At 42.2% G+C, this 25,639-nt stretch overlaps 2 protein-coding genes across 6 annotated transcripts in view; both read right to left on the minus strand.

Annotated features, from left to right (window-relative positions):
* Window positions 1-10,834, minus strand: part of LOC106608586 (metastasis-associated protein MTA2) — a 33,493-nt gene extending 22,659 nt beyond the window's left edge. Inside the window, exon 1 of one of the 2 annotated variants that reach the window (XM_014206610.2) lies at window positions 10,424-10,834. In XM_014206610.2, coding sequence (XP_014062085.1) covers window positions 10,424-10,451 — 28 coding nt within the window. In that variant the 5' untranslated portion in view covers window positions 10,452-10,834. The remainder of the gene's footprint in view (window positions 1-10,423) is intronic. The other variant, XM_014206611.2, reaches the window with a different exon arrangement.
* A 537-nt stretch (window positions 10,835-11,371) lies between these two features.
* eml3 (EMAP like 3) overlaps window positions 11,372-25,639 on the minus strand; it is a 41,216-nt gene continuing 26,948 nt past the window's right edge. For 2 of the 4 annotated variants that reach the window (XM_014206607.2, XM_014206608.2), the window contains exons 4-24: window positions 23,584-24,078; window positions 22,191-22,307; window positions 21,885-21,913; window positions 20,124-20,153; window positions 19,715-19,835; window positions 19,220-19,369; window positions 19,022-19,091; window positions 18,345-18,455; window positions 17,962-18,057; window positions 16,829-16,963; window positions 16,420-16,558; window positions 16,030-16,181; window positions 15,768-15,893; window positions 15,297-15,428; window positions 15,128-15,195; window positions 13,863-13,951; window positions 13,600-13,697; window positions 13,361-13,448; window positions 13,143-13,241; window positions 12,649-12,779; window positions 11,372-12,544 (exon numbers count right to left, since the gene is read on the minus strand). In XM_014206607.2, the coding sequence (XP_014062082.2) occupies window positions 12,353-12,544; window positions 12,649-12,779; window positions 13,143-13,241; window positions 13,361-13,448; window positions 13,600-13,697; window positions 13,863-13,951; window positions 15,128-15,195; window positions 15,297-15,428; window positions 15,768-15,893; window positions 16,030-16,181; window positions 16,420-16,558; window positions 16,829-16,963; window positions 17,962-18,057; window positions 18,345-18,455; window positions 19,022-19,091; window positions 19,220-19,369; window positions 19,715-19,835; window positions 20,124-20,153; window positions 21,885-21,913; window positions 22,191-22,307; window positions 23,584-24,078 (2,668 nt within the window). In that variant the 3' untranslated portion in view covers window positions 11,372-12,352. Of the gene's footprint in view, window positions 12,545-12,648; window positions 12,780-13,142; window positions 13,242-13,360; window positions 13,449-13,599; window positions 13,698-13,862; window positions 13,952-15,127; window positions 15,196-15,296; window positions 15,429-15,767; window positions 15,894-16,029; window positions 16,182-16,419; window positions 16,559-16,828; window positions 16,964-17,961; window positions 18,058-18,344; window positions 18,456-19,021; window positions 19,092-19,219; window positions 19,370-19,714; window positions 19,836-20,123; window positions 20,154-21,884; window positions 21,914-22,190; window positions 22,308-22,944; window positions 23,491-23,583; window positions 24,079-25,639 lie in introns of those variants that run through there. The other 2 variants (XM_045721554.1, XM_014206609.2) reach the window with 2 other exon arrangements.

The following is a 25,639-nucleotide window of genomic DNA, read 5'->3' on the forward strand; positions in this document are numbered from 1 at the left end:
GAACCCACTACCCACCACAGTAATGACATCACGCAGGCAGGCAGGCTTTGGCCAGGCAAAATCAATCCTGCAAAAATGGCGACTGGTGCTGGGTAGGGAGAGCGAATAGCTTTGCACAACACGTCCCGTCTGTGCGTCTTCCATTCCAAAAGACTAGTGAGGTAATATCCACTCGGATATCCCAGGATACCTCATAACATGATTGGTGCTTGCATGCGAGGTCTAGGAATTTAATTCCCTCACTTCTCAGAATACAGCTACATTATGAGAGATGCTTGTGTGACTAAAAAAAAAAGTGACCAAAAATGAGACTTCCACTCAATGAACTAAGCTCTAAGCCTTTACCTACAGAGACAGTGGGACACTGTCTCTTTCACACAGCCCATTGATAGTTCATTCAGGGTCAACAGTACTAACCAGCGCCTGTACATTGCCTCGATACTGTTATTATTCACTGTCTTTTTAACTGTCATTTCCGTACTTATCTATTGTTCACCTAATACCTATTTTTTACTTAAAAATTGCACTGTTGGTAACGGCCTGTAAGTAAGCATTTCACCTGTTGTATCGGGCGCACGTGACAAATAAACTTTGATTTGACGAACACTGAATATCCAATTCAAAAGACTGGCTGCAGTGTCAGAGGCCTGGGTAAATTCCTCAGCGGACACAAGCTAACTAAAGATTGGAGCTACTACTAGGCCTTCACACTGGCTAGGATGGGTTTATTTTCAAATGGCACAGCCTAAATGCCACTTTATATAATGTTTACATACCCTACATTACTCATCTCATATGTATATACTGTACTCTATACCATCTACTGCATCTTGCCTATGCCGTTCGGCCATCGCGCATCCATATATTTATATGTAGATATTCATTCCTTTACACTTGTGTGTATAAGGTATTTGTTGTGAAATTGTTAGATTACTTGTTAGATATTACTGCACGGTCGGAACTAGAAGCACAAGCATTTCGCTACACTCGCATTAACATCTGGTAACCATGTGTATGTGACCAATAAAATTTGATTTTGATTTGATTTAAATACTAGGCTAACCAATGTTTGACCAAGGAGAAGTCGGTTATTCCAGATTTGAAGTGATAATGAATTAACCATAGTAGGTAGGATGTTATTCATTTCAAATCACTTCCAAGACAACACAAAAATAGGTTTGCTGTGTGCCTGCACTATTATAGGTCTAGCCTACAACTAAGGTCTAGGTTACAATACCAAACCTTAACCCACCATAACGGCTTCCTCGCCAGTTATATGGCATGATGCATGATATTTTGCCCCATGTGACCAATATTTTGGTTCTAGCAGTGTTTTAGGGGTCATTTGCAGGTCACAGCAAAGGCCACTGGGCCTGTACCATATCTCTCAGCTAAATGACTGTCCTGACTAATCAAAAGCTCTGTTCAACACATTTACAAAACACAAGCAAATATATATGATAACTGGTGATGACATACTAGGGTTGGGCGATGTCTGGAATGACACATCCTCCCATCGACCTGTCCAAACATCTTTGAAATAGTTTTTTTTTTTTTATCCAGTGCTTGGGAAGCGCATCGTTACCTAGCAACGCAGTAAACAATCTGGCTATATCGAGAAAATGAATTGTGGGGAATATAGATTTAATTTAAGGTTAGGCATAAAGTTAGAAATGTGGTTAGGGTGGAGGTTAGGGTTAGGTTTAAAAGCAGATTTTAATTAGAGAAGAATTGAAGAAATAGGCGGGATTCATGACTGTGGTAACTAGTGACGAGCCTGTGTCATGCACAAACCACCCGATTCGAGTCTAATCATTAGAGTACAATGTGGAAATCATGTTGTTTTCTTGTGTGCAAATAAACAAATATAAACCAAATCATATGGCAATGTAGTACCCGACACCTTAGAATGGTGATTTGTAACCACACATCGTAGGCCTACTGTGTGATACGAAACCCTTTCAAACGGTGATTTCTGACAATTTCCACTGAGACCGAGTGCGCATGTTCACCATAGAAGACATCCCTGGGCAGTCTCCTTGGGAGAGCGACGTAAACCTGTCCCACTGGGCGCAACAGTGGGCCAGCGCAGAGCTCACATCCTACCCACTCGAAGATGTCATCGGAGGATCTAATGTCCCACTCATGGTGGAGAGCGAATGAGGGTCACTTTGCTCTCTGGGCCAACGTCGCCCGAAAATAGGCCTTCCGCTGCATCTGTGCAACAAGTCTTCCGTCTTATTGTGTTTTCAGTACAGCAGGCAATAGGTTACTGATTGTTACCCCACGTCACAGTCTATTAAAGCCAGAAAAGGTGAACATGCTTGTGTTCCTTGTCAGAAACCTTTCAGGTAAGATATAATGAAAAGGAAAATAGGCCGAATATTTCTTCATTGCAGTTATTTGTTGAATTTTCAAAACCTATTCACAGATGCGTCTTATTTCAAAGGAAATCTAGCTCAGGCCTAGGCTAAAATATTCTGTTAAGTGTGCCTTGAAATACTTACTTGCACTCATTTATTTGGTTAATTTCGTACATAGGCTATTTGGTTTACTTTATTTGGGCCCATTTTGTAATATGTAGCCTATCCAAATGTGGGTTATTGTTTTTATAGCCATATTTTTTGGAATGCCTAAAAGGCAACTACGAATATGTTCAATAGGCTGGTTCTTTTTTATATAGGTTCATTCGTTATCCAGGTGTTATGTTATAACAAAATGTGTATATACACACACACACACACACACACACACACACACACACACACACACACACACACACACACACTACCTGTCAAAAGTTTGGACACGCCTACTCATTCCAGAGTTTCTTTATTTGTACTATTTTCTACATTATAGATTACTAGTGAAGACATCAAAACTATGACATAACACAATATGGAATCATGTAGTAACCAAAAAGTGTTAAACAAATCAAATATATCTTAGAATCTTCAAAGTAGCCACTCTTTGCCTTGATGACAGCTTTGCACACTTGGCTCTCTCTCAACCAGCTTCACCTGGAGTGCTTTTCCAACAGTCTGTTGAAAAACAAATGATAGTGGGACTAAGCACAAACCAGATAGTCGTTTCATGCAGGATACGCCATCCTGTGGTAGCCATGCTGGTTAAGTGTACCTTGAATTCTAAATATATCACAGACAGTGTCACCAGCAAAGCACCGCCACACCTCCTCCTCCATGCTTCACGGTGGGAACCACATATGCGGAGAAATAGTAGTATGAATAAATTCATCAAAATAATGTTTTCAATAAAAATATATCAAATCATTATTTGAATATGTTGGGAACCCGTTGTATAAAAAGTGATAATGCCCTTGAAACCGGTGTTTGGAGGATATATTGGCACTGTTTGCCGGCCCTCGACTTCGTTTCAGGCCTAACAACACCCGTGCCAATATATCCTCCAAACACAGGCTTCTTGGGCATTATCACTTAGATGCATCATACCCATTCTATAAAGGGGAGGGGGTGGGGGGTTGGTTGGTTGGAGTGGCAGCACATTTCTCGCGCTACTACAAGGAGAAGTCCTATGCTGTCTGTCTCAACACTTAAGAGAAAGAGGTCCACTATGTTCTTTCCCTTCAATTCATCCCTCTTTCTCCACACTCATCCATGTTCTAGGCTCTCCATCATGCCCCGTGTCCTCCCTCTTTGTGCTATGGGGGCTCCTTGCCTGCCTGAATCAGTGAGAGACAGTAGGCTGAAGCGGTGCCTCGCGGATCAATGGCCCAGGGAGAGGGGCTTTTTGAAGAGGAATGGGGAACACAGTCTGAGAAGACAACCTCAGCTCAGATACTTTGTCAGCATTAACCAGATTTCTATGATGTTCATTTTTTTGGTTTTTTATATAAAAATATATCAGTATCACCAATAGTTATTTGAAGAATAAAAATACATATATTTGTGTGGGGACCTAACAGCTGACTGAAGACGGGACAACCGGGCATTCGTGCAGTTGGCAATGACTGGTAAACTAACTCATGGATACAGTCGCATGGTATGACGTATTGTTAACTGATGTGACTCACGCAATGGAATGTATTTTTTGTAATGTCAGTTGAGTTTAATCAACAAATCACAGCACATATTGATGGGTACACTTCCTGCTTTGAGCCTCTGGGTACACTCTCAATGGCCGCCAGTCCACACATTATGCCATCATTGACTGGAATAGGGAAGCCTGTTAATTATCTTTCTATGGCAGCAGATGCAGTCGGGAGAGAAGGTAAGGAGAAAATGCACGTTTTAAAATGATTAGTGATGCACCGATATGAAATTTTGGGCCGATACCGATATTTTCCTTGCCAAAAGAAACCCCTTATACCGATATTTAACATTTTTGTGGCCTTTTAAGCATTCTGGTACAGTTAAATAGTTAACACACACACGCAGCAGTCTAAAGCACTGCATCTCAGTGCAAGAGGTGTCACTACAGTCCCTGGTTCGAATCCAGGGTGTGTCACATCTGGCCGTGATTGAGAGTCCGGGCCGTCACTGTAAATAAGAATGTGTTCTTAACAGACTTGCCTAGTTAAATAAAGGTGACACACACCACACTGACCAAAAAGTTATTTTGTTGGCATTTACGTATGTCCCCATTACCAGTAAAACATAATCAAAACCTATTTCTTTCACTTACTTGCGTGCTGTTTCATTGTTCCTTTGTTCAGTCATTTCATTCTCAACCAGGATTTCTATGGAACATCGTTTGGGTCTTTGCGGGTCAAAAAATAACACTATTTGACGTGCCAAACAAGCATGTTGACCAATCAGGACCTGAATATGACTGCACGTCAAACGCTTTGATACATTTTTTACGTAGTTATTACACAATCACTCGTACTTCATATGTCACAACGATTCATCGATACGTATGCTATGATGCTGGTAAAGTTGTCTCGCGCACCTACAGTTGCTGGTCATAAAAAAAAAAGCAAGCTAGCTCATGGATGCAAACAATGTAGTTCTTCTCCAAAAACATAGCAAAACAACATAATCTGTTTCAGTAGCTATAGTTAGCTATACAGTTAGCTAGCTGTCATCTAAAATAAGAAATGTTTTAGAAATTAGGGTTATTTGATTAATGGTGGTCGGACCCATCTATGTGATGCTTGCAACAATAAGGATTAGCCACAATGGTGGACTTTGGGTTAGCCTTCAAATTAAAAGTATGGCAGAATTCTACTATTTGTATTAATTTGCATCACTGTTAATGATATACTTTTATTTTGAAGGCAAACTGCAAATTCCACTATTGTGCCTAATTCTTATTGTGGCTAGCTTCACAACACATAACCTAGTCCGGTCAAGCCTCATTAGCCAGATGAAGCTAGCTGGCTGCTTATAACGTTAGCTTTGGGCAACAGGGTTAAGTAGCTGGCTAACTATTTATTTTCATGAACTGAAGTTCAATTTTAATAGGCGAACAACAAGTGGCAACCTAGCTAATACTTACTCACAAGGATTCCTAAATCATTGCTAAGAATAATGAAAATGACTGTAGTTTTTACTGGTCATTGTTTTCAGGCTGGTTGTATTGGTGCTAACTAGGTACCAAGCTAAAGCTAGCTAGCCCAGAAGTTGCGGTCGAACAAATTATGCTTCATTACCAACGCGGTATTGTAAACACATCGTTTGTGGCCGGTGTGTGCTTGTTTGCTGACATTTTTGTACAGCTTTGACAGTACTACTGTATATTTTTTTTACACGCAAAGACCCAAACAGCGTTCCATAGTATGTATGTTGTGAAGGTAATAGTAGTGACGCTATTACTGTAAAAATAGCACACTTGGTAGTGTGTACCGGTGCTCAACCAGTTGGCGAAAGCCAACATCATCCACAACAGAGAACGGTTGATTGTCAAGGGCAATGAATTACATTATCTTGGCTTTAATGCATTTTGTCTTTGAGTTGCCTCGCTGAAATGTTGTTACTCTTTCAAATGGCTGCTTGACTTGTTGACTGCTCGATCCACACAGCAGGCATTGTGGGCTAGGTTAGGAATGCTGTGTTGCACGTGTAGCGCCAAATTTTATGTGGCGTCATTACGTCATGTACCTACGTTATATTAGGTATGTACGGTAGCTTTGACATCGGTTTTTAACATCGGCGTTAAACTAGACATCGGGCCGATACCAATGTTGGCATTTTTAACTAATATCGTCCGATTCTGATATGTTAACTGATATATCGTGCATCCCTAAAAATGATAGTAATTTTTTTGTTATTCAAACAGTTATGTGAACCACGGTCATTTGGCTGGCTGATTACCGCAATCCAAATTTCCATGACCGTCACATCCCTACTAGTGAGTCTATTGCTACATACAAAACATCTGTGGCAAGCACTGCCCCATTGATTCATTCCATGCGCTTCATATCACCAGGACCTGTACCCAGCCTGTCGATAGGCTCCTCTGGCTATAAAACAGGGCATAGCCCTAGACCAAGCCATTCAATTCAGATAATGGAGGCAAGTAAAAGCTATTCATGAGAAGAGTGACGTGTGGTTTTCTGTGAGGTAAAGGACTGTTTTGAATACAGTAGTAGGCCTAAATCCACTAGACTATACTTTTTCAGATGAGGTGCAGATAAACATTTAAAACGATGACATGTGGGACCCTCGGGACTAACCGCCTCACTGAGCAAATTCAACAGGCCGCCCTCGTATCCCAATTAATCATTAAAGCTCAATTTCATTTCCACCCACATTTAATTTCCACACGCATAATGTCAAGAGTGACACGTCAGAAGTAAAAGCTTCACCACGGAGAAGCAACAACAGTTAGTAGCTGTGACAGCGTCCACTGTACTGTCACTACTGTTTGGGAAGATAACAGAACTCGCTTAACACAACACTTTGGTTTTACTTTGGCATTCACCATAAACAACAGGTTTTAGACACATACCAAACCAAGGCCCTTATTCAGAACTACAGGTCGACCGATTAATCGGAATGGCCGATTAATTGGGGCCGATTTCAAGTTTTCATAACAATCGGAAATCGGTATTTTTGGACGCCGATTTGGCCGATTTTTTATTTTATTTATTTTTTTAGATCTTTATTTAACTAGGCAAGTCAGTTAAGAACACATTCATATTTTCAATGACGGCCAAGGAACGGTGGGTTAACTGCCTTGTTCAGGGGCAGAAGACAGATTTTTACCTTGTCAGCTCGGGGATTCAATCTTGTAATCTTACGGTTAACTAGTCCAATGCTCTAACCACCTGCTTTACATTGCACTCCACGAGGAGCCTGCCTGTTACGCGAATGCAGTAAGAAGCCAAGGTAAGTTGCTAGCTAGCATTAAACTTATCTTATAAAAAACAATCAATCATAATCACTAGTTAACTACACATGGTTGATGATATTACTAGTTTATCTGTCCTACGTTGCATATAATCGCTTAGGTACACGTTGCTCCAACCATAAACATCAATGCCTTTCTTAAAATCAATACACAAGTATATATTTTTAAACCTGCATATTTAGTTAATATTGCCTGCTAACATTAATTTCTTTTAACTAGGGAAAATGTGTCACTTCTCTTGCAAACAGAGTCAGGGTATATGCAGCAGTTTGGGCTGCCTGGCTCGTTGCGAACTAATTTGCCAGAATTTATTATGGCATAACATTCATTGAAGGTTGTGCAATGTAACAGGAATATTTAGACTTAGGGATGCCACCCGTTAGATAAAATACGGAACGGTTCCGTATTTCACTGACAGGAAAAACATTTTTGTTTGAGATGATAGTTTCCGGATTCGACCATTTTAATGACCTAAGGCTCATATTTCTGTGTGTTATTATATTATAATTAAGTCTATGATTTGATAGAGCAGTCTGACTGAGCGATGGTAGGCAGCAGCAGGCTCCTAAGCGTTCATTCAAACAGCACTTTCGTGCGTTAGCCAGCAGCCCTTCGCAATGCATTGCGCTGTTTATGACTTCAAGCCTGTCAACTCCCAAGATTATGCTGGTGTAACCGATGTGAAATGACTAGCTAGTTAGCCGGGTGCGCGCTAATAGCGTTTCAAACGTCACTCGCTCTGAGACTTGGAGTAGTTGTTCCCCTTGCTCTGCATGGGTAACGCTGCTTCGAGGGTGGCTGTTGTCGATGTGTTCCTGGTTCGAGCCCAGGTAGGAGCGAGGAGAGGGACGGAAGCTATACTGTGACACTGGCAATACTAAAGTGCCTATAAGAACATCCAATAGTCAAAGGTATATGAAATACAAATCGTATAGAGAGAAATAGTCCTATAATTCCTATAATAACTACAACCTAAAACTTCTTACCTGGGAATATTGAAGACTCATGTTAAAAGGAACCACCAGCTTTCATATGTTCTCATGTTCTGAGCAAGGAACTTAAACGTTAGCTTTTTTTACATGGCACATACTGCACTTTTACTTTCTTCTCCAATACTTTGTTTTTGCATTATTTAAACCAAATTGAACATGTTTCATTATTTATTTGAGGCTAAATTGATTTTATTGATGTATTATATTAAGTTAAAATAAGTGTTCATTCAGTATTGTTGTAATTGTCATTATTACCAATAAAAAATAAAAAAATAATAATCGATTAATCGGTATCGGCGTTGAAAAATAATCGGTCGACCTCTATTCAGAACACATCTCTAAGTAGGAGTGCTGTCTTAGGATCAGTTTAGCCTGAATAAGATTAAATGGACAGGGGGAGATCTGATCCTAGATCAGCACTCCTACTAAGACGCTGGCCCAGAGCTGCCCAAATGGGTAGACATTCTGCTAGGCACTGGTCTTTGTGATCACCTTGACTGGAGCAAGAAAATTGCCATGAACATCACAACATCAGACTTAATGGTTGACTCTTGTTCGAGCTCTCAGGGATGATTCCCTCCAGTAGGTCGACGGTGCATAAGTATTTTGTCGCGCTCTGAGGTGCTGAGAGGCAGTGTTGTGAAGTTACTGATGTGGGGGACTATAAACAGGCAGGCATTATCAACAGACAGGTTGGAAGACACCACCATCTGCAGAGCAGTGCCATCTCAGGCACAGTCAAGGCCAAGATAACTGAGGTGAGGGGGTTTAAAAGGTTGAAATACCATACTGTAATTGCCATGTTCGTAGAGACTAAATAAATGCATAATGCTGCAACCAAAACAATGCCTTGCTGTCATGTGGCTTTCAGACAGTCAGGGGTTAAATCCGTCTATACTGTTGCCTGTAAAATAAGGCATTCATTATCATAATTCACGTACTGCAACACGTTATCTACTAGTAGTAATCATATCAATGATGTTTAGCCCAATGCTTTCTGTGGGGCTATTTTGCACAAGAGCTTGATTACATTGTATTATGTACAGAAACAAGGTAGCATCTCCTCTGACACTGCACCGTTTAATCACCGTGACCTAAAAACAGACGCTCTTGTGGGACCTTATACAAAGATAAAACAGCAAGAATGTATCAGTGTGTATCATTATGGCTATAGATTTCACTGGTTCAGTGAGTGGCTGTGCATCCACCAAAACACGGACTCAAGCCAAGACATTAAGAACAACAACGTCGCACCAAGTCAAGAACACTGATGTTGATAATCTTTCCCACCACCAATAATATAATCTCATAAAATTGCAATGTTGATGGTAAAATAAAGCTGTCGACCCTGTGGGTTGAAGAGAAATCCAGACGGTTTAGCTATGGCCAGCTTGCGACCTAGCTAACACACGTTTACCGGCGTTTAACATACAGACGTGAGTATTGTTAGCTTGCTAAATGCACCATATTGTAACCTATGTAAACAATGTAGCTAAATGGTAACGAGTATAAATTGCGGAACAGATTGAAGTTTGGGATTATTTTCTGAACAATACAGCTGCTTCCCATTTAGCTATAATCAATTGTCGTACTATGATTGGTAGCATACGCTAACTACCTACAGAGCCAACAAGCTAACTTGCTAGCTAGCTGTAAGTTAACGTTACGTTAGCGATCTAGCCAAACCAAGTGACAGATGGTATCTAACGCTTGCAGTCTAGTATGCTAACGTTACCTGGCTAAGTAAAACAAAGACGTTTGAGTAACTTTATCATACTCAAGTTAACTTGTTGGTTTCAACTAACGTTAAATGGCTAGTTATATAAACTTAACTATACTAGCTAACGTTACACTGCAAGTTGATTAAAGTCTTACAGCCAACTAAATCAAGCTACGTAAGCTAAACTAGTTCACGCTACCAATAGCCAAGGAACGCGTTCTAATTTGACATGTCCTGCTAACAAGTTAGCTAGGTAGCGTTAGCCAGCCTTCGCGGAAATAACTATCACTCGCTAGCTAGCAAATGCAAATCAGCTAGCTAACTACCCTAGCATAGCTAGCTAACAATCACGCTGAGAGGTCTCAAAAAAAAGACTTACCTCCCACTCGGTACATGTTGGCCGCCATTCTCTCGTTACCCCCAACAAACACTATCCAAGGGATTCCCCTCTTGCGTAAATTTTTTTTCGATCTGGGGCTATTTTATCCCTGTATTGTAAACCTCCCCTGCCTCGAAACAAAGCCGGGACCCGGCACAGTAGCCAAGCTCTGGCTGGTAAAAGTTTAAAGTTTCCGTTAATGTTTCGGGGTTCCAAAATGCGTCTTTGTTTCAGTCCGATAACCACCTCCCTCTTCCTCACTCACGCATTCACACTTGCAGGCATGCATACACAGCCCTTGATAGCTAGCCTGTCGCTTATTACACTCTTCCTCCCATCCTCCGTTCCCAGCTTCATCCTCCTCTTCTTCACCTCTGCTCAGTTCTCTCACACACACACACACACACACACACACACACACCTCCCGTTCGAAAACGTCATCTTCGGAAAATAACGTCGTTTAGAATCGGAAAACTCCGGCAACAGACACAATTCATAACAACAATTGCTCCAACTATCACCATTAAACACTAAGAACCACTGATTACGTTTTTAATAAAATAGCAAAAATGTAACCAACATTATTGTTTATCACCCAATAGCTATAACTAAAGTAATACTGAGGACAGATCATCTGGTTGACATGTTGGGCATTGAGTATGCAGATGAACACATTGACAAGACACGTATACAGCCTTCCACCACTTCCAGAGGCTAGACTCAGATATAGTTAGTTCTTGGTACAGTAGTTGTAGCAGAATGACAACTCAACTTTGTCCTTATTTGAACAACACTGCCCTCTAGCGAGCATTTCGATAGCATACCGTTTTTAGAACTTACAGTACAACAACCAATGATGTAAAAATCATTTCAGTTCAAGTACAACCCACTGGAAGTACTTGGATACTTTTAGAAAGAGAGATGGTATGAATTCATAAGCAATAGTTTTTTTTGTAATTGTTTATTGATAGAAATATCTACAGACATAGGAAACGATGACACATTCAAAAGTACTTTTAAATATACACAGAAGATATCAAATCCAAAAGTGAAGTGTACTACAATAAGGTAAACATTTCTGAATTTGTCTAATACAGGAGATATTGCAGTTGGAACTAATGAGTAAATGCACTTGAAAGATTGTCACCGTCTAGCAAAATGCAAAAGTTTGAAGCACAAAAACAGGTCAATATTCCTAGAGATCGCAATAGAGCAAAATGTGTATATTACTTTTCTGACAAGATGATAACCATAAAACACCACTATGGTACGCTTGTATGGTAAACAAAAATGGGATATTTTGGAATGTTCTCAACAATTCATCCCTTGGTCGTCAGTTGATGATGGCAGTCAAACAGGCAGTTGATTCGATAGCTTGACCTTTTTCAAATGTCAGACTAGGAATTTCACTTAATTTGAGAAGTAGATTGTGCCCAGATGTACTAACGTTTCTATTTCATCATGTGGGGCCAATATCTGTAAAAACCAAACTTCATCATGTTTGAAAAGAGAATCCTATGGAATCCAAAGCCTCCTTGGCTGACCTTATACCTTTTGTACTGATATACAAGGGCCAGCCAGTTCCCTCATTATCTACATTACTCCCCACTCTGTAAAAATGCCTCTCTATCTTTACCCCTACCTACCTGTGCAAATTACTTTGACTAAGCTGTACCGCCGCACATTGACTTGGTACCATGTATATGGCCTCGTTATTGTTATTTTATTGTGTTGCTTTTTAATTTTTTTAGTTTATTTAGTAAATATTTTCTTAACTCTATTTTGTTAGAACTGCCTTGTTGGTTAAGGCCTTGTTGGTTAAGGACTTGTATGTAAGCATTTTATGGTAAGGTCTTCACCTGCTGTATTTGGCGCATGTGACCAATAAAATGTGATTTGATTTTCTCTCTTAATGTCTCTTTCCCTCCTTTAAGGTTCTGGGGAACTGGTGAAGGATGCAGAGTGTAGGCGGTCTCCACCATCCCCTGTTCCTGCTCTCTTGACCTCCCACTGGAGGATACAGGTGTCCTTGCCACCCATAGAGAGCAAGTGACTGTCACAGTGGGTGAAGCGCACATTGGTCACGTGGCTGCCGTGGCCCTCATAACTGTGGTTTGGGGCCTGATGGGTAAAAAAAGACAGTTGATATGCGGTGAATGTTGTGGTGCAAGGAGAGCAAAAATAAGGGAAATCAATTGTAAATGTGGAGCTGTGTTATCCCTGACCTTGGGTTTTGGGCAGGGATACTGGAAGAGATGGACTTTACAGAAGTCGTCAGCCACCGCTACCAACCTCTCACTGTGGGAGCGACAGAGGGCGTTGATGTCTGTACCGTCTGAACCTTCCAACCACACACCTATGGGACGGACCGAAAAAAACCCACACAATACAGGTCGAATACTCAATCACTCAGCAAGGGGTTGTGTGATACTGAGAGCTTTGAAATACAGATGTAGGATCTTAATTTGAGCCAGTTTGCTACAGCGGGAAAATAATCCTGCAGCAACAAGAAATATGAATTATTATGTGGATTATAATTAATGGACATTTTTCTAGGTGTTGATACATTTTTCGTAAGGAAAAATAAAGTCTGACATGTCTAAGTGTAAATTATAAACTTCAGAAGCCTTTTTAAACCTCAAATACACTACAAGTTTTAAAATGTCCTGCATTGCAGGAAAGTTCTCCTGCAACAGGGTGATTACTTTGTCCCTCTCACCCATGACGTGGAAGCCCAGTACGCAGGTGTAGGACGCCCATTCTCGGTCTTTGCTCTCATAGCGGTTCCTCAACAGCTTGCAACCTCCGGCAACATCCCCTGTTTGAGAAGACCAATAGTCATTAGGATAACTTAGGAAAATAAGACATATTATACTATACAAATATACACATGTTCAAATGAGACATGGAAATGTAGACATTTTCACAGTCACTCACAGTAAAGAATTTCGTAGTCGCCCGAATTGGACATAATGTACTTCCCATCTTTGGACCAATCAAGGTGAGTGATGAAGCTGGAGTGACCCTAAAAATGACAGACATAAAAAATTGACACGACACCTAAACACCATGACAAATGTGTCCCTGAGCCCTACTGTACCCCACAATGAACCACTCATTCATTACATAAATAATCCACAACCATCCCCAACACCCCAGAATGTACTGCAACTTACATTGCACTTTCCGTAGCGGGAGTAGCGCCGTCCACTCTCGGTGACGTTGTAGACGTAGATGAAGTTGTCATGGGAACCCACGGCCAAAAAGCTACCGTCTGAAAGGGGAAATGAAAACAAAGGCATGTTCCAAATAAAGGCAATATTTAAAAAAATATATAATAATAGAGATCCATCATAGTGCCAAGTGAGTACATATTACTGAATCATGGTTGAAATTCGATCCATTCTGAGACACTGAGGAAAAGAGCTTAACCTCTGACCTGGTGAATATCTCATGACGGACAGCTGTTCATTCCCATCGGTGTAGTCTGAGATCACCTCTTTGGTCTGCAGGTCAAGGACCAGCCATCTGTTACAGGGGTATTTGGAGGTGGGGGGGTGGTAGGTGGGGGGTTTGGGCAGAGAGGCAGACAACCAGTGTGAAGGTTTGAACCACCAAACAATTAATTATTTTTTATCATCTTGGGGTTGTGTATCATTTGTATGGTTTCATGTCACAAAGGCATGGTAATTAACATGCAAGTATTTATATTGATTGACCCTTTATATGAGTTGATAATGCTTGGTATGAGATAGAACGTCGCGACCCTGCCCACCTGTGGGGAAAACGTTTGGTTACCTAGGGTACCCCATTGGCTCACAGCAAAACCTTTTCAAAATACATTTTCTTGTTTTTTTAAATTTAACTAGGCAAGTCAGTTAAGAACAAATTCTTATTTACAGTCACGGCCTAGGAACAATGGGTTAACTGCCTTGTTTAGGGGCAGAACGACAGATTGTTACCTTGTCAGCTCGGGGATCCGATCTTGTTTGTTTTAGTCAATTACAAAACTACATTTAAGAAAAGTACAACATGTTTAAAGATTACTTTTCAACATTGCTTGCTCCCCAATGTTCTCACTACTTTATATTGTAGGGCTCGGCTCCCCTCATGCCCCTTTTCATAACAATGCTGGCAGCCACTTGACTGACTGAGTGCTAGCTACCGACCGGGACATTAAGCTAGCCAAGACCAACAAAACAAAAACAGACTATACAGCTACAAGTAGTGTGTGGAGTTACAAATGGACTGTACTAAACCAGTTAATTGTCTTACCTGTTAAATGTTTTCCACACGCATAGCTACTCGTAACCTACTTGGACACCACGTACCCACACTTCCCACATTGAATAGCATAAAACCACAGGGCTCTTTTCGCTGCCTCTATTTCTCTATGGGAGCATTGCGAAACGTAAATTGGGATTTTTGACGTGGACACATGTAGATTGAACAACACAGCAGCTTTTCGGTATGTTTTGTTATTTCTGTATATATATTTAAAAAATGATGACGAAGTTGCCTCTTTTAAAATGGGGGTCAATAGGAAACAATGTCCGTTCTCCCCAATTTGTTGGAGTAGTCGAGGCGAATTCTTTATTATTACTTGAATACCAACTGGGACCATTTCCTGCTCTACTCTCTGGCCAGAGAGAAGTGTCTCCTGAAAGGTGTTTGATGCTGTGGTATTTCAGAGGAGCGTCTCACCTGCCTGTGCTGAGCCCAACAGACACCACAGCCCCATTAGGACAGAAGTCTGCACACAGCCCATACTCCTGAAAAATACAGTATGAATATCAGTATTTGTTTACATGTGTAGGGGCGTGCATGTGTTCATATGTGTATGCATGTTTGTGTATTGTCCATTCCCGCCCACCTCCAGCGTGGTGCACCAGTCCAGTTTGTGCTCCTCTGTGTTCCACACGCACACCTGTCTGTCATGTCCACAGGTGAGGAAGACATCCTGAGAGGGGTGAGTAGCCAAACCCCACATCTCATCCACATGACCCTGCACGGGGGAGAGCAACACACACACACAAACACTGGCTTTAGGTTTCTATTCTCTATGCTTCTCCCTGTAGTGTGCACTTGTTCACTGCCATTGTGGATTTAAAAGGAATGGATATGGTGTAAGACACGGGTTAGAGGGAGTTTCCCTCCATGTGTCATGACACATGCAAACAACAATATAATACTTAGAAATCCATGAGGGGGAGTGAGAAAGTGCGCACTTTGGGAAGAACGGAGAAGTGTAGGAGATCAGAACACAAAACATGTGCAGGTGTTTAACCACAAACCACTTCACATACCACCCAGTACATACTCCATCATGCCAATGTTAACATACCTGCACTATGGCCACGAAGCCATCAGAGAAAGTGCCCCTCAGGATGGCATTTCGGGTGGTACCAACCAACACCTCTTCCCCGTTTACATCTGTGATGCAACGGACCGCACCAAACTTTTCTGGAATCTATAATAAATTCATATGCTTTATTCTGAAATTACACACAAATACATACAAAAAGGTCTTAAAATGTTTTAACATGCTTGGTTTTGTTATTAAGAGTGACAATGCAAACACACGCACGCACACACACATCTTTCACCTCACACTCTCTCTCGGGCGCCAGGTCTGCGCTCCAGCGGATGATCTTGCGGTCTTTGCCCCCGCCGCTGAGGAGAGCGCCTCCCTGCAGCATACACAGCGTAAACACACTGCCGTCGTGGGCCCGCGTCTGACGCATGATCTGGAACGTTTCTTCAACAGAAGGGAGAGAGAGAGAGAGAGGAGGTGAAGAAGATTACTTTGTTGTCTTTTGTCACAGGTCTCTCACATTCGGAGAGCAAGCGGAAAAGATAGCCACACATGTCCGGTACATTATTGGCTAAGGAGGTACTAAATCAGATGATATTGTATTATTAGTTTATATACACTGTATTTCACATGGAGAGCCTAGTCCATATTTGGAGCCCGTTTGGAACAGACCGTTCGTTACCTTTGGCTCCTTTCCCCAGTGTCTTGACGTCGCCGGGTGATTTGCCCCATGTCAGGATGTTCCCCTCCGAGTCCCCGGTCAGCACGTCTCCCGTCAGGCTGAACACAAAGCACTGGATGAACTTGGGCTTCTTGTATTTCTGACAGAGGAAAGAAGAGAAACATTACAAACCGATAATACGTTTGCATGACGATATGTAGCGGAGGTGGTTTAGTGAGAAGTAGCCTTGCGTGAGACCTGCAGACTCGTTTTCGCCTCCAGAGTTGGTCTAGGCTTTAGCTCAATGGGCTAGAATAGTCTTTCTTGAGTCATACAGATAAGCCGGGTTTGATATACCCATTGGTCACATAACTTTTGTCTATGAGAAAAATACTTTTCAGATGAAGAGTAGTTAAGGGACTTCCCTTACCCCGAAGATGCCCTGTTTCTTGGTGAGTGAGCCTGCACTCAGGGTCCAGAAATAGATGTGAGACTTTCCACAAGTGATGATGTTGGTGCTGTCGCTGGGGTTGAACTCAACTGCAAACACTGCCTCGTTGGTGCTCTGGATTAAACACACACAAGGAGAACATTTAATAATCAAATAATTCACTCAAATGCAAAATCACTGAACTCCAATGTGCATTTCTACAAATTCACTTGAGGACAGTTCAGATTGTATGATAGGGCATAACACTTCTGCAACTTAGTTTCAATTTGCAGATGCATTACAGTCCAGCGGGATGTGGGCATATGTTACATACGTTGAACCATCTCATATATTTATGTGGGCTGAACCTTTTCCCTTGCCACTCCTTGTGACCACTCCCAAATTTCACTGGAGATTCAAAAATGGGCTCTGGAATCTAGGGCACTCATGACAAATGATGCTTATGCTAAATCAATTTGGCGAAAATACGAGAAGTTCTGCATGTGTGCTACAAGAAACTCGAGACCAAGAGAGAAAATGATGTCATATAAACACCCACCTAATATCCAAACCCCCATAACACACACACACACACACACACACACACACACACACACACACACACACACGCACACACACGCACACACATATGCATATAGAGCACACACCGCCGGACAAATTCCCAGTCTAAAATATTTACACAGTTGCCATGGCAACACCGCTGAAATGACTCTCAGGGAAGTAGAAACATTTGGGACAAAAGCCTGTGACAGAACTAGGTGATGTGGAAGAATTTATTTTTGCTTAATCTATGCAAATAGGCCTCCTTTTCAGGGATCTGAAGATTCTCACTAATGTAATGCCGTCTTTAACAGCCTACGCATGCAAATTACAGGCTTGGTTACCTGCAAAGATAGGGGTAGATTTTTGTTGTTATAACACAAGGAAGCCGTATCAAGATGTATACGGTAAATGGTATTGATTAATTGCATTTTATTGCATTAAACCTACAGTGCAATATAAATAGGAATCTCTGTGTGTGTGTGTGTGTGTGTGTGTGTGTGTGTCTTTGTACGTGCCTGAAAGAAAATGTGAGTTTGTGCACATGTGCGTGTCTTGGTGCATTGCTTTACCTTAACCTCTGTGTGCTTGGTTCCTTTGGCACAGTCCCACACAGACAGCATGTGTTCATTGGAGTCATCAATCACACAGAGGAAGGCTCCAGCATCCTGCAAGCAGAGGAGAAGCAAGAAGGAGAGAGGGGGAAAGGAGAGAAAGAACCACTGAGAGGACATATGACAGATGGAGAGATGATGCAGCCCAGTCACAAATCAGGACTAATGTATTAAAGCCTGTATTGGTTTTGTTTGGGAGTCCTGTATGGAGAGTTGGTGTCAGGGGTTCTTCAATAGCCTTAGTGAGATGAGAAATACTGTACTAAATATAGGCCATAAACTCAGTAACATCTAATGTGTGCGTGTGGGAGGGTTGTTTTGTAGTGGGAATAAACACTTACTGCAAAGGAGAAAGCCACAGACCCTACACCTCTCTCAAAGGTGCCCAGTCCTATCTGTTGTAGGGTGATCAGTGTGGAGGAATCCCAGATATGGACATAAGGCTGCAGGGGCTAAGACATAAATTAGACAAGGATTGATAATAAGTATCATGCGTGTTATTATATGTATACAATACTTTTTTCTCTGGATTTGATAGTATGACCATTTTTTTAAGTCTTAAAGGGACACTCCAGCAAGAATGGAAACATTTTAGTTTTAAATAGTGACAGATGATGTTCCTTAAAAAAAGTCCAATAGAGCCATTTCGGGTTAACATTTAAGTACCTTACAGTGATTGTTTTCAATTAAAATGGTCAAAAAGAAACAAAAATTGCTAGGACTGTCTGGGAGTGGTCTGAGTGGGGAGGGGAAAACTGAAAACTAGCTGTTATTGGCAGAGAGGTTTGGCACTCTTTCTTATAGGTCTATTAACTCATTCACCGCCTGGTGATGTCACTAGGCAGGTCAAAACTCCTCCTGACCAAAACAGGCTGACATTTAAAGTGGTCTTTTCAAACAGCTCTTACACTAAAAGGGCATTATCATTTTCACAATTTCACAGTGTGTAAATCTATATAAAACACAGAAAATCACGTTTGACTGCACTGGGCCTTTAAATAGCCCAAACGCCCTTCACCTTTCCATCCTTGTCCACCCCCGCCGTCTGTCCTGATGCCACCCGTACCTTGTCTGGATGGATGGTCAGACTGAAGTAAAGACAAATTGGGATATCATAAAGCGTCAACTTCACAATCAATTCTCACAATTGGTTTTAGTTGATTTTGTACAGTAATGTAATGATACGAGAGGTCGAGGTTGGGTCTGAGCCACTCACCAGCGGACACAGTCGGTGTGTTTGCGGTAGTGGCGCTGTGTGCGGTTGTTGATGTGGTACAACACCACCACACAGGCGATGAAGTACACCGCCTCACCCGACGACAGCAGGTACAGGTTGGCCCGGCAGTCCCGTCCTCGGTAACCGTAACTATGCGGCTCCAGTCAAGGTGACATCACTGAAGCGTCTCATTGGTTCATCAGTCTAAATCATTAATTGAGCCTAAAGCAATTTCACCCACAGCTACACCCATAATACGTGATTTATGGATGACATAACTTCCATTCACCCGAGGAGAGGATGGCTTGGCTCAAGGACATTCGATAACTTAAATATGTTTCTCTGACTGATGGGCAATATGGCTTTCATCCAAGAAACTTAGCACTATAGAATATCAAACATTCTAATCAACCATGAATGGAATTTAAACACTAAAATGCTGCTTTATCAACGCCCCACTGGTCATGACTTGTGGGAGGGACTCAGGAGGGATACACCCAATCAAGTTCCAGTTTCTCTACAGGTGGCTCCATCCTCAGGTCCTCGTAGTTCTGGATGTTGGAGGGGACATACATGGTGATTGGTCGACCACGGATGAACATCTTGATTGATTGACCTGTCAGCCAATGAGAGAGGGAGAAAAATAAAGTAAGACAAGACTGGACAATGGATACATATTAATCTCCAATCACTACCATGGGTCAATATGAACTCTCTCAATCTTATCCTCAAATGTTTTGCTCTTTCAACAGCCTGGCTAAACTACCAAAGCCCTGGTGATGCTACAATATCTACCATTAATTCACTCCATAATAAGTCAACAGTCTGTACCATTAGCCTGTATGAATCCCAAGCACCTACATTTAGTTGAATGACATAACAGTTAACACATGACGTCTCATACCTTGGGTTCCTCGTCTGGACCCGGGAGATCCTACGGGAAGAGAGAAAGAGAGGGAGAGAGACAAATAAACAAGGAACCTAGGAACACTAAATCACAGCTGATTCCAGCAGAGCAGATCATGCTTTGACATTACGGACCCTTCGGGACCAGATTCAGAGCCGGTCGAATGAGGTCTATGAGCAAACCAGAGGGGTGGTTTTCCAACACCAAGCCTGTCATCTAGACAACTGTTTCTTCAATTTAAAAGGTTGGGGGAGGGGAGAATGGGTTTTACATGTTGATGGTTCTGGATTGGGATGTTTCTGGTGGGAATCTGTCTCTTTGAAAAGGTTGTAAAACTAAAAAGCAGGGCTCACGTCACAAGGGAGGGAAAGTCTGCAGTTTAACTATATAGTAATGACCTGTTTTGTTAGGTAGATTTTTTTATTAGTCATTGTTGACACTATTTGGATTTTCCCCATGGGTCGACTTCATACCGCTCCTGGACCCTGTTGAAACACATCAATGACTGCTTTTGATTGATTTAAAATGGAGTGGCAGTTTTCACACGATTGCCACTTCCAAGTATTGACATTCAGTTAGGATGTAGTGAGTAGGATATAGTTCAGTTCAGTTACTGCTTATCTAAATGACCTGGTTACACTTTACAGCCCTCTCATGATGCAGGAGAGGGAGTTAAGAGACAACCTAACTCATGCTGAATACAGGCAGACCTGTCTCAGGCTAACTCAGAGAGACAGAGAAAAAGTTAATAAGTCTAGTCCTGGACAGCTCACAGAAAAAAAAAAAAAAACAGCAAATATATATAAAATATTTTTGGCGTCCTTCCTTCTCCGGTAAAACATCCATCCATCATCCCGTCAGGAGTCTGGGAGTGGTGCGGCAGCACGGCTTACCACAATGGATGGCTTTCCAGGGAGCGTCGGAGTACTAAACAGACTCTCCCGTGTTTAACGTCAGAAACGGCTGCCGCTCTGCCTCGTGAAAACGTGGCTGTAAAAATAAACACTGGTTTTCCTGTGATCCCAGTATGATGAGAGGTAGTTTCTGACCAGGTTTCTTTTTTCTGTGTGTGGCGGGCGGAGAAATGGACAGTGATGAACTCTAAATGACCTTTAGCCCCGTAGACGACTAGATGATGCAATGTCCAGTGGTCAGTCACTTGTTGTTGTAGTAGTCTCCGATACGGACTTAAGCTCTTTTGAAGGCTCACTCCATGCACCCTTTGTCTAGTAGAAACCCCTTGTCTTGTGGATCATTGATCACATTTACAGACTATTATGCTAATCAGATGGGCGTATGAAACTTACTTTACGCGCACTGAATCACCATTAGGTTCAACTGGTAAATACTTAGAGACAATATTAAATACAATAGAAGAGGGACTGTGCTCTAACTCTCTCTGGTTTTGGAACGAGTCCCATTATAAAGCTAAACCACACTCAAAGCCAACGCTCATTAAAAGCTGAAAAGTTAACTAAGCATGAGTATTGCGCTGTCTGAATACTATCGTTGACATTTTGTATGCAGGTTAGTGTCCCAAACTAAAGAAGGGGAATGAAAACTTAAGTCCAGATCTGGCCTGCAGTCTGTCAGTCAGTTAGTCATTTAAGACTACGTAGAGTTTAAATAATGCATTATATAACGTCTGAAGTAGGGGTTGCAAAATGCCAGGAACTTTCAATAAATTCCCTTGTTTTCCAGAAGTCCTGGTTGCAACCCGAGTCTGGAGAGAGAGGAGTGTTGTTGGATATGCATTACCTGCTCTGGCGATAAGATCCTTGGTCCGGCTGTGAGAAAATAAACAGCTGTTAGACAGACACATTATATCCAAGAGACTCGTTCAACCACTGGGACCAACCGTTATATTATACAGTCTTTGGGTCCAGCTCACGCAATTGGGAGATCAAGACTTTTCATGGGAAAGTCATTTTATTATAGTAGAAGAAAGGGAACTCCAATGAGTGACTACTTGGTGAAATACGTCATGTTTATGCAGCCGTAGGAAAATGTGACGTGAGAATGAGTTTGAAAGACAGTCTTGCTGACGGATGGGACTTCTCTCACCTCTCCAGACTGGGGGATCTGTTGAGTAGGTTGGCCGAGGATGCCGCCTTTTTTTCCAGCAGCTTCTTTGTCTTCTCCTGGGGGTCCTTCACCAGTTTCTCACTGTTCCTGCGAGCTCTGGACAATGAGTGGATAGGCAGCATAAGAGGATTTATATGCAGGGTTCCACAAACACACTGATGAACGGTGAATGTGTGTTTCAACATGTATTCTATGACGGGGCATATTTTTCCTGGAACACACACACACACATTTTCCTGATAATGACTTGCCCACTAATCAGAGGAAATGGCCCTTGTCTTGTGACCAATCATGTTCCAACACAATACGTAATAGGAAGTGAAACAGAGATGACCTCCTCCCCACTGGATACAGCCAACGTCTAGTTTTGATTTAAATTTGGTTGAGTTGTCAACTAGAGTGAATTCAGCGCGAAATCAATAACATAACATTCACCGGTCATTGGATGTATGTTAAAAGTTGGGTGGGGAAAAAAATAATCCAAAAACGCCCTTACGTTGATGACTTTTTGCAAATCCAATTAGTTTTCCACGTTGATTCAACATCATTACATTGTTTTTTGGGGGTTGAAATGATGTGGAAACAATGTTGACTCAACTAGTTTTTGCCCAGTGGGTCTCCACTGTGGCTCCTAGTGATAACACACATGCATATAGTACGTAGTAGATCAGTTTGGGACTGAATAGCCCAGTTCATATTCTTGTACATAACTTAGACACCATTGTCTTAGTACCTCTTAGTTTCCATGGTGTGGCAGGGTTGAGCTAACGGACTTCTTCATGGACAGAAACATATGCTATCAATTGGCAACAGGCCCCTTGCAAGTAATAATTAGCAAACAAAACAACAAACACACAACCACATATGTGCATGCATGCATACACACACACACACACACACACACACAGAGGAAGCTGTAAAATGATTTATGTGATTATAGAGCAGCATGCAGCAAAATAATCTCCCAAAAGAATGTCAGATGAAAAGCCCCATTTTAAATATCCACGTGTAGGAAATCATGCTGAATCAATCCATGTTTGAATGAAAGGATGAGGCTCAGATTTCATTATCAGGTTAGTGTACACACATTTAGCCCCTTTCAAACAAATGGAAAATAACACAGCAGTCGGATCCAGCGGGAGACACGTAAGGTATGCTCCTTGGTACTGAAGGCTTTCCATAACGCAACCTAATAGAATCAGAAAACTGGCTACCACAAACTGATTCTTAGATTATGGTTTTGACACTGGCGCTTTGTAGTAATAAAAGCATAAAGAATAGGGGAGAGTGTCAAAAAGAGGTGATTTCCCCCAAAAACCATGCAATCAGGTAGTAATGGAGAATAGGAGGAGGAGAGGTGGCGACAACGCACAGGGGTTTCTTCTCGCCCTTCAGGATGGTAGAGAGAGGTCCGCTCCGGAGGCTGGCGGACAGGTCCTTAGGGGGGGCTGGGGACCCCAAAATTTGGGTCTGGGGGGCTGAGCTCAAGCTCTCCGTGGAGCCATTTGGGTCCTGGAGGTCATCTCTCTGGAGGTTCCTGATGGCGGTGGGGTGGATGGCCTCCTCTACGGAAGATGCCCAGCTCAGGTCCTTCTCCTGCTCCTCCAGTTCTAGTCCCTGGACATGGTGGAACTTGGCCCGGGCCTCCTCCGTCAGAGACATCCCCTCGGGGAGTGCATCCTCCAGGGAGAGGCTCTGGACGGGCCTGGTGAGAGCCAGGGGGACCCTGTCTAGCTCCTGGTCCTGCACCAGAGGAGTGAGGTCTGTCTGGGTAGCCCGATCATACGTTGGGGTCTTATGTACGAGGGCCGGGAATGTCGAGTCCCCATTAGAGCCATTCTCACCTTCAGTGCTGTTTAGTACTTGGCTAAATACACACACAGTATAGAGTTGAGATTAACAGAGAGAATACAAACAAACATCATACAGAATACTATTAATTTACTCAACTCTAATAACAAGACTTTCCTATACAAGTTAAATGCTGTGAGTGAGTGAGTGAGTGAGTGAGTGAGTGAGTGAGTGAGTGAGTGAGTGAGTGAGTGAGTGAGTGAGTGAGTGAGTGAGTGAGTGGACTCACTTGACAGTTTATTAAGTACACCACACCGTTCACGAAAATGGATCGCTCCTACAGACAGTGAGTCACGTGGTCGTGGATTGCTATATAACGCAGGCAGACCGACGTCGACGCTTTCAGTTCCTGTTTGGCAAAACGAGTGACCGAAGCGACTTTGAGCGTTGTATGATCGTCGGTGCCAGGCACACCAGATCCAGTATCTCAGAAATGACTGGGCTTTTCACGCAGAACAGTGTGTAGAGTTTACCGAGAATGGTGCAAAAAACTAAAAACATCCAGTCAGCAGCAGTCCTGTGGGCGAAAGCAGCTTGTTCACGAGAGAGGTCGAATGAGAACGGCAAGAATGGTACAAGCTAACAGGCGGGCCAGAAACAGACAAATAACAGTGCAGTACAACAGCGGTGTGCAGAAAGGCACCTCAGAACACATAACTCGTTGGTCCTTCTCACGGATGGGCTATTGCAGCAGACGACCACACCGGGTTCCACTCCTATCAGCTAAAAACAAGAAGAAGTGGCTCCAGTAGGCACACAATCACCAAAACTGGACAATTGAGGAGTGGAAAAACATTGCCTGGTCCGACCAATCCCGGTTCGTGTTGCGTCATGCTGATGACACAGTCAGGATTTGGCTTAAGTAGCACGAGTCTATGGACCCATCCTGCATGGTGTCAACGGTACAGGTTGGTGGTGTACTGGTGTGGGGAATTTTCTCCTGGCACACGTTCGGTCCCTTGATACCATTTGAGCAACAAATGTTTCCGACATCTTGTTGAATCCATGCCACGAAGAATTCAGGCTGTTCCGGAGGCAACTCGATGGATGTACCTTATAAACTGGCCAGTGTGTGTATATACAGTATAAAACTACATTAAATTGGTATCGTGCTTTTCATTATACAGTTACATCTCAAAGCTCTACAGAGGGGAAAAAAATGATATACAATAAAAACAACATACATTTTAAATCAAGGCAGGTAAAATATCAATAGTGAGCTAGGTGCTAAATACATTTTAGATTAGGACTAGGACTATGAAAAAGACAGTCTATGAATGTACACATAAATATACACACACATACCTACCTACATACAGTTGAAGTCGGAAATTTAAATACACTTAGGTTGGAGTCATTAAAACTCCACACATTTCTTGTTAACAAACTATAGTTTTGACAGGTCGGTTAGGACATCTACTGTGTGCACGAAACAAGTCATTTTTCCAACAATTGTTTACAGACAGATTATTTCACTGTATCACAATTCCAGTGGGTCAGAAGTTTACATACACTAAGTTGACTGTGCCTTTAAACAGCTTGGAAAATTCCAGAAAATGATGTCATGGCTTTAGAAG

Source organism: Salmo salar, chromosome ssa07, assembly GCF_905237065.1.
Source record: "Salmo salar chromosome ssa07, Ssal_v3.1, whole genome shotgun sequence".
NCBI lineage: Eukaryota > Metazoa > Chordata > Actinopteri > Salmoniformes > Salmonidae > Salmo > Salmo salar.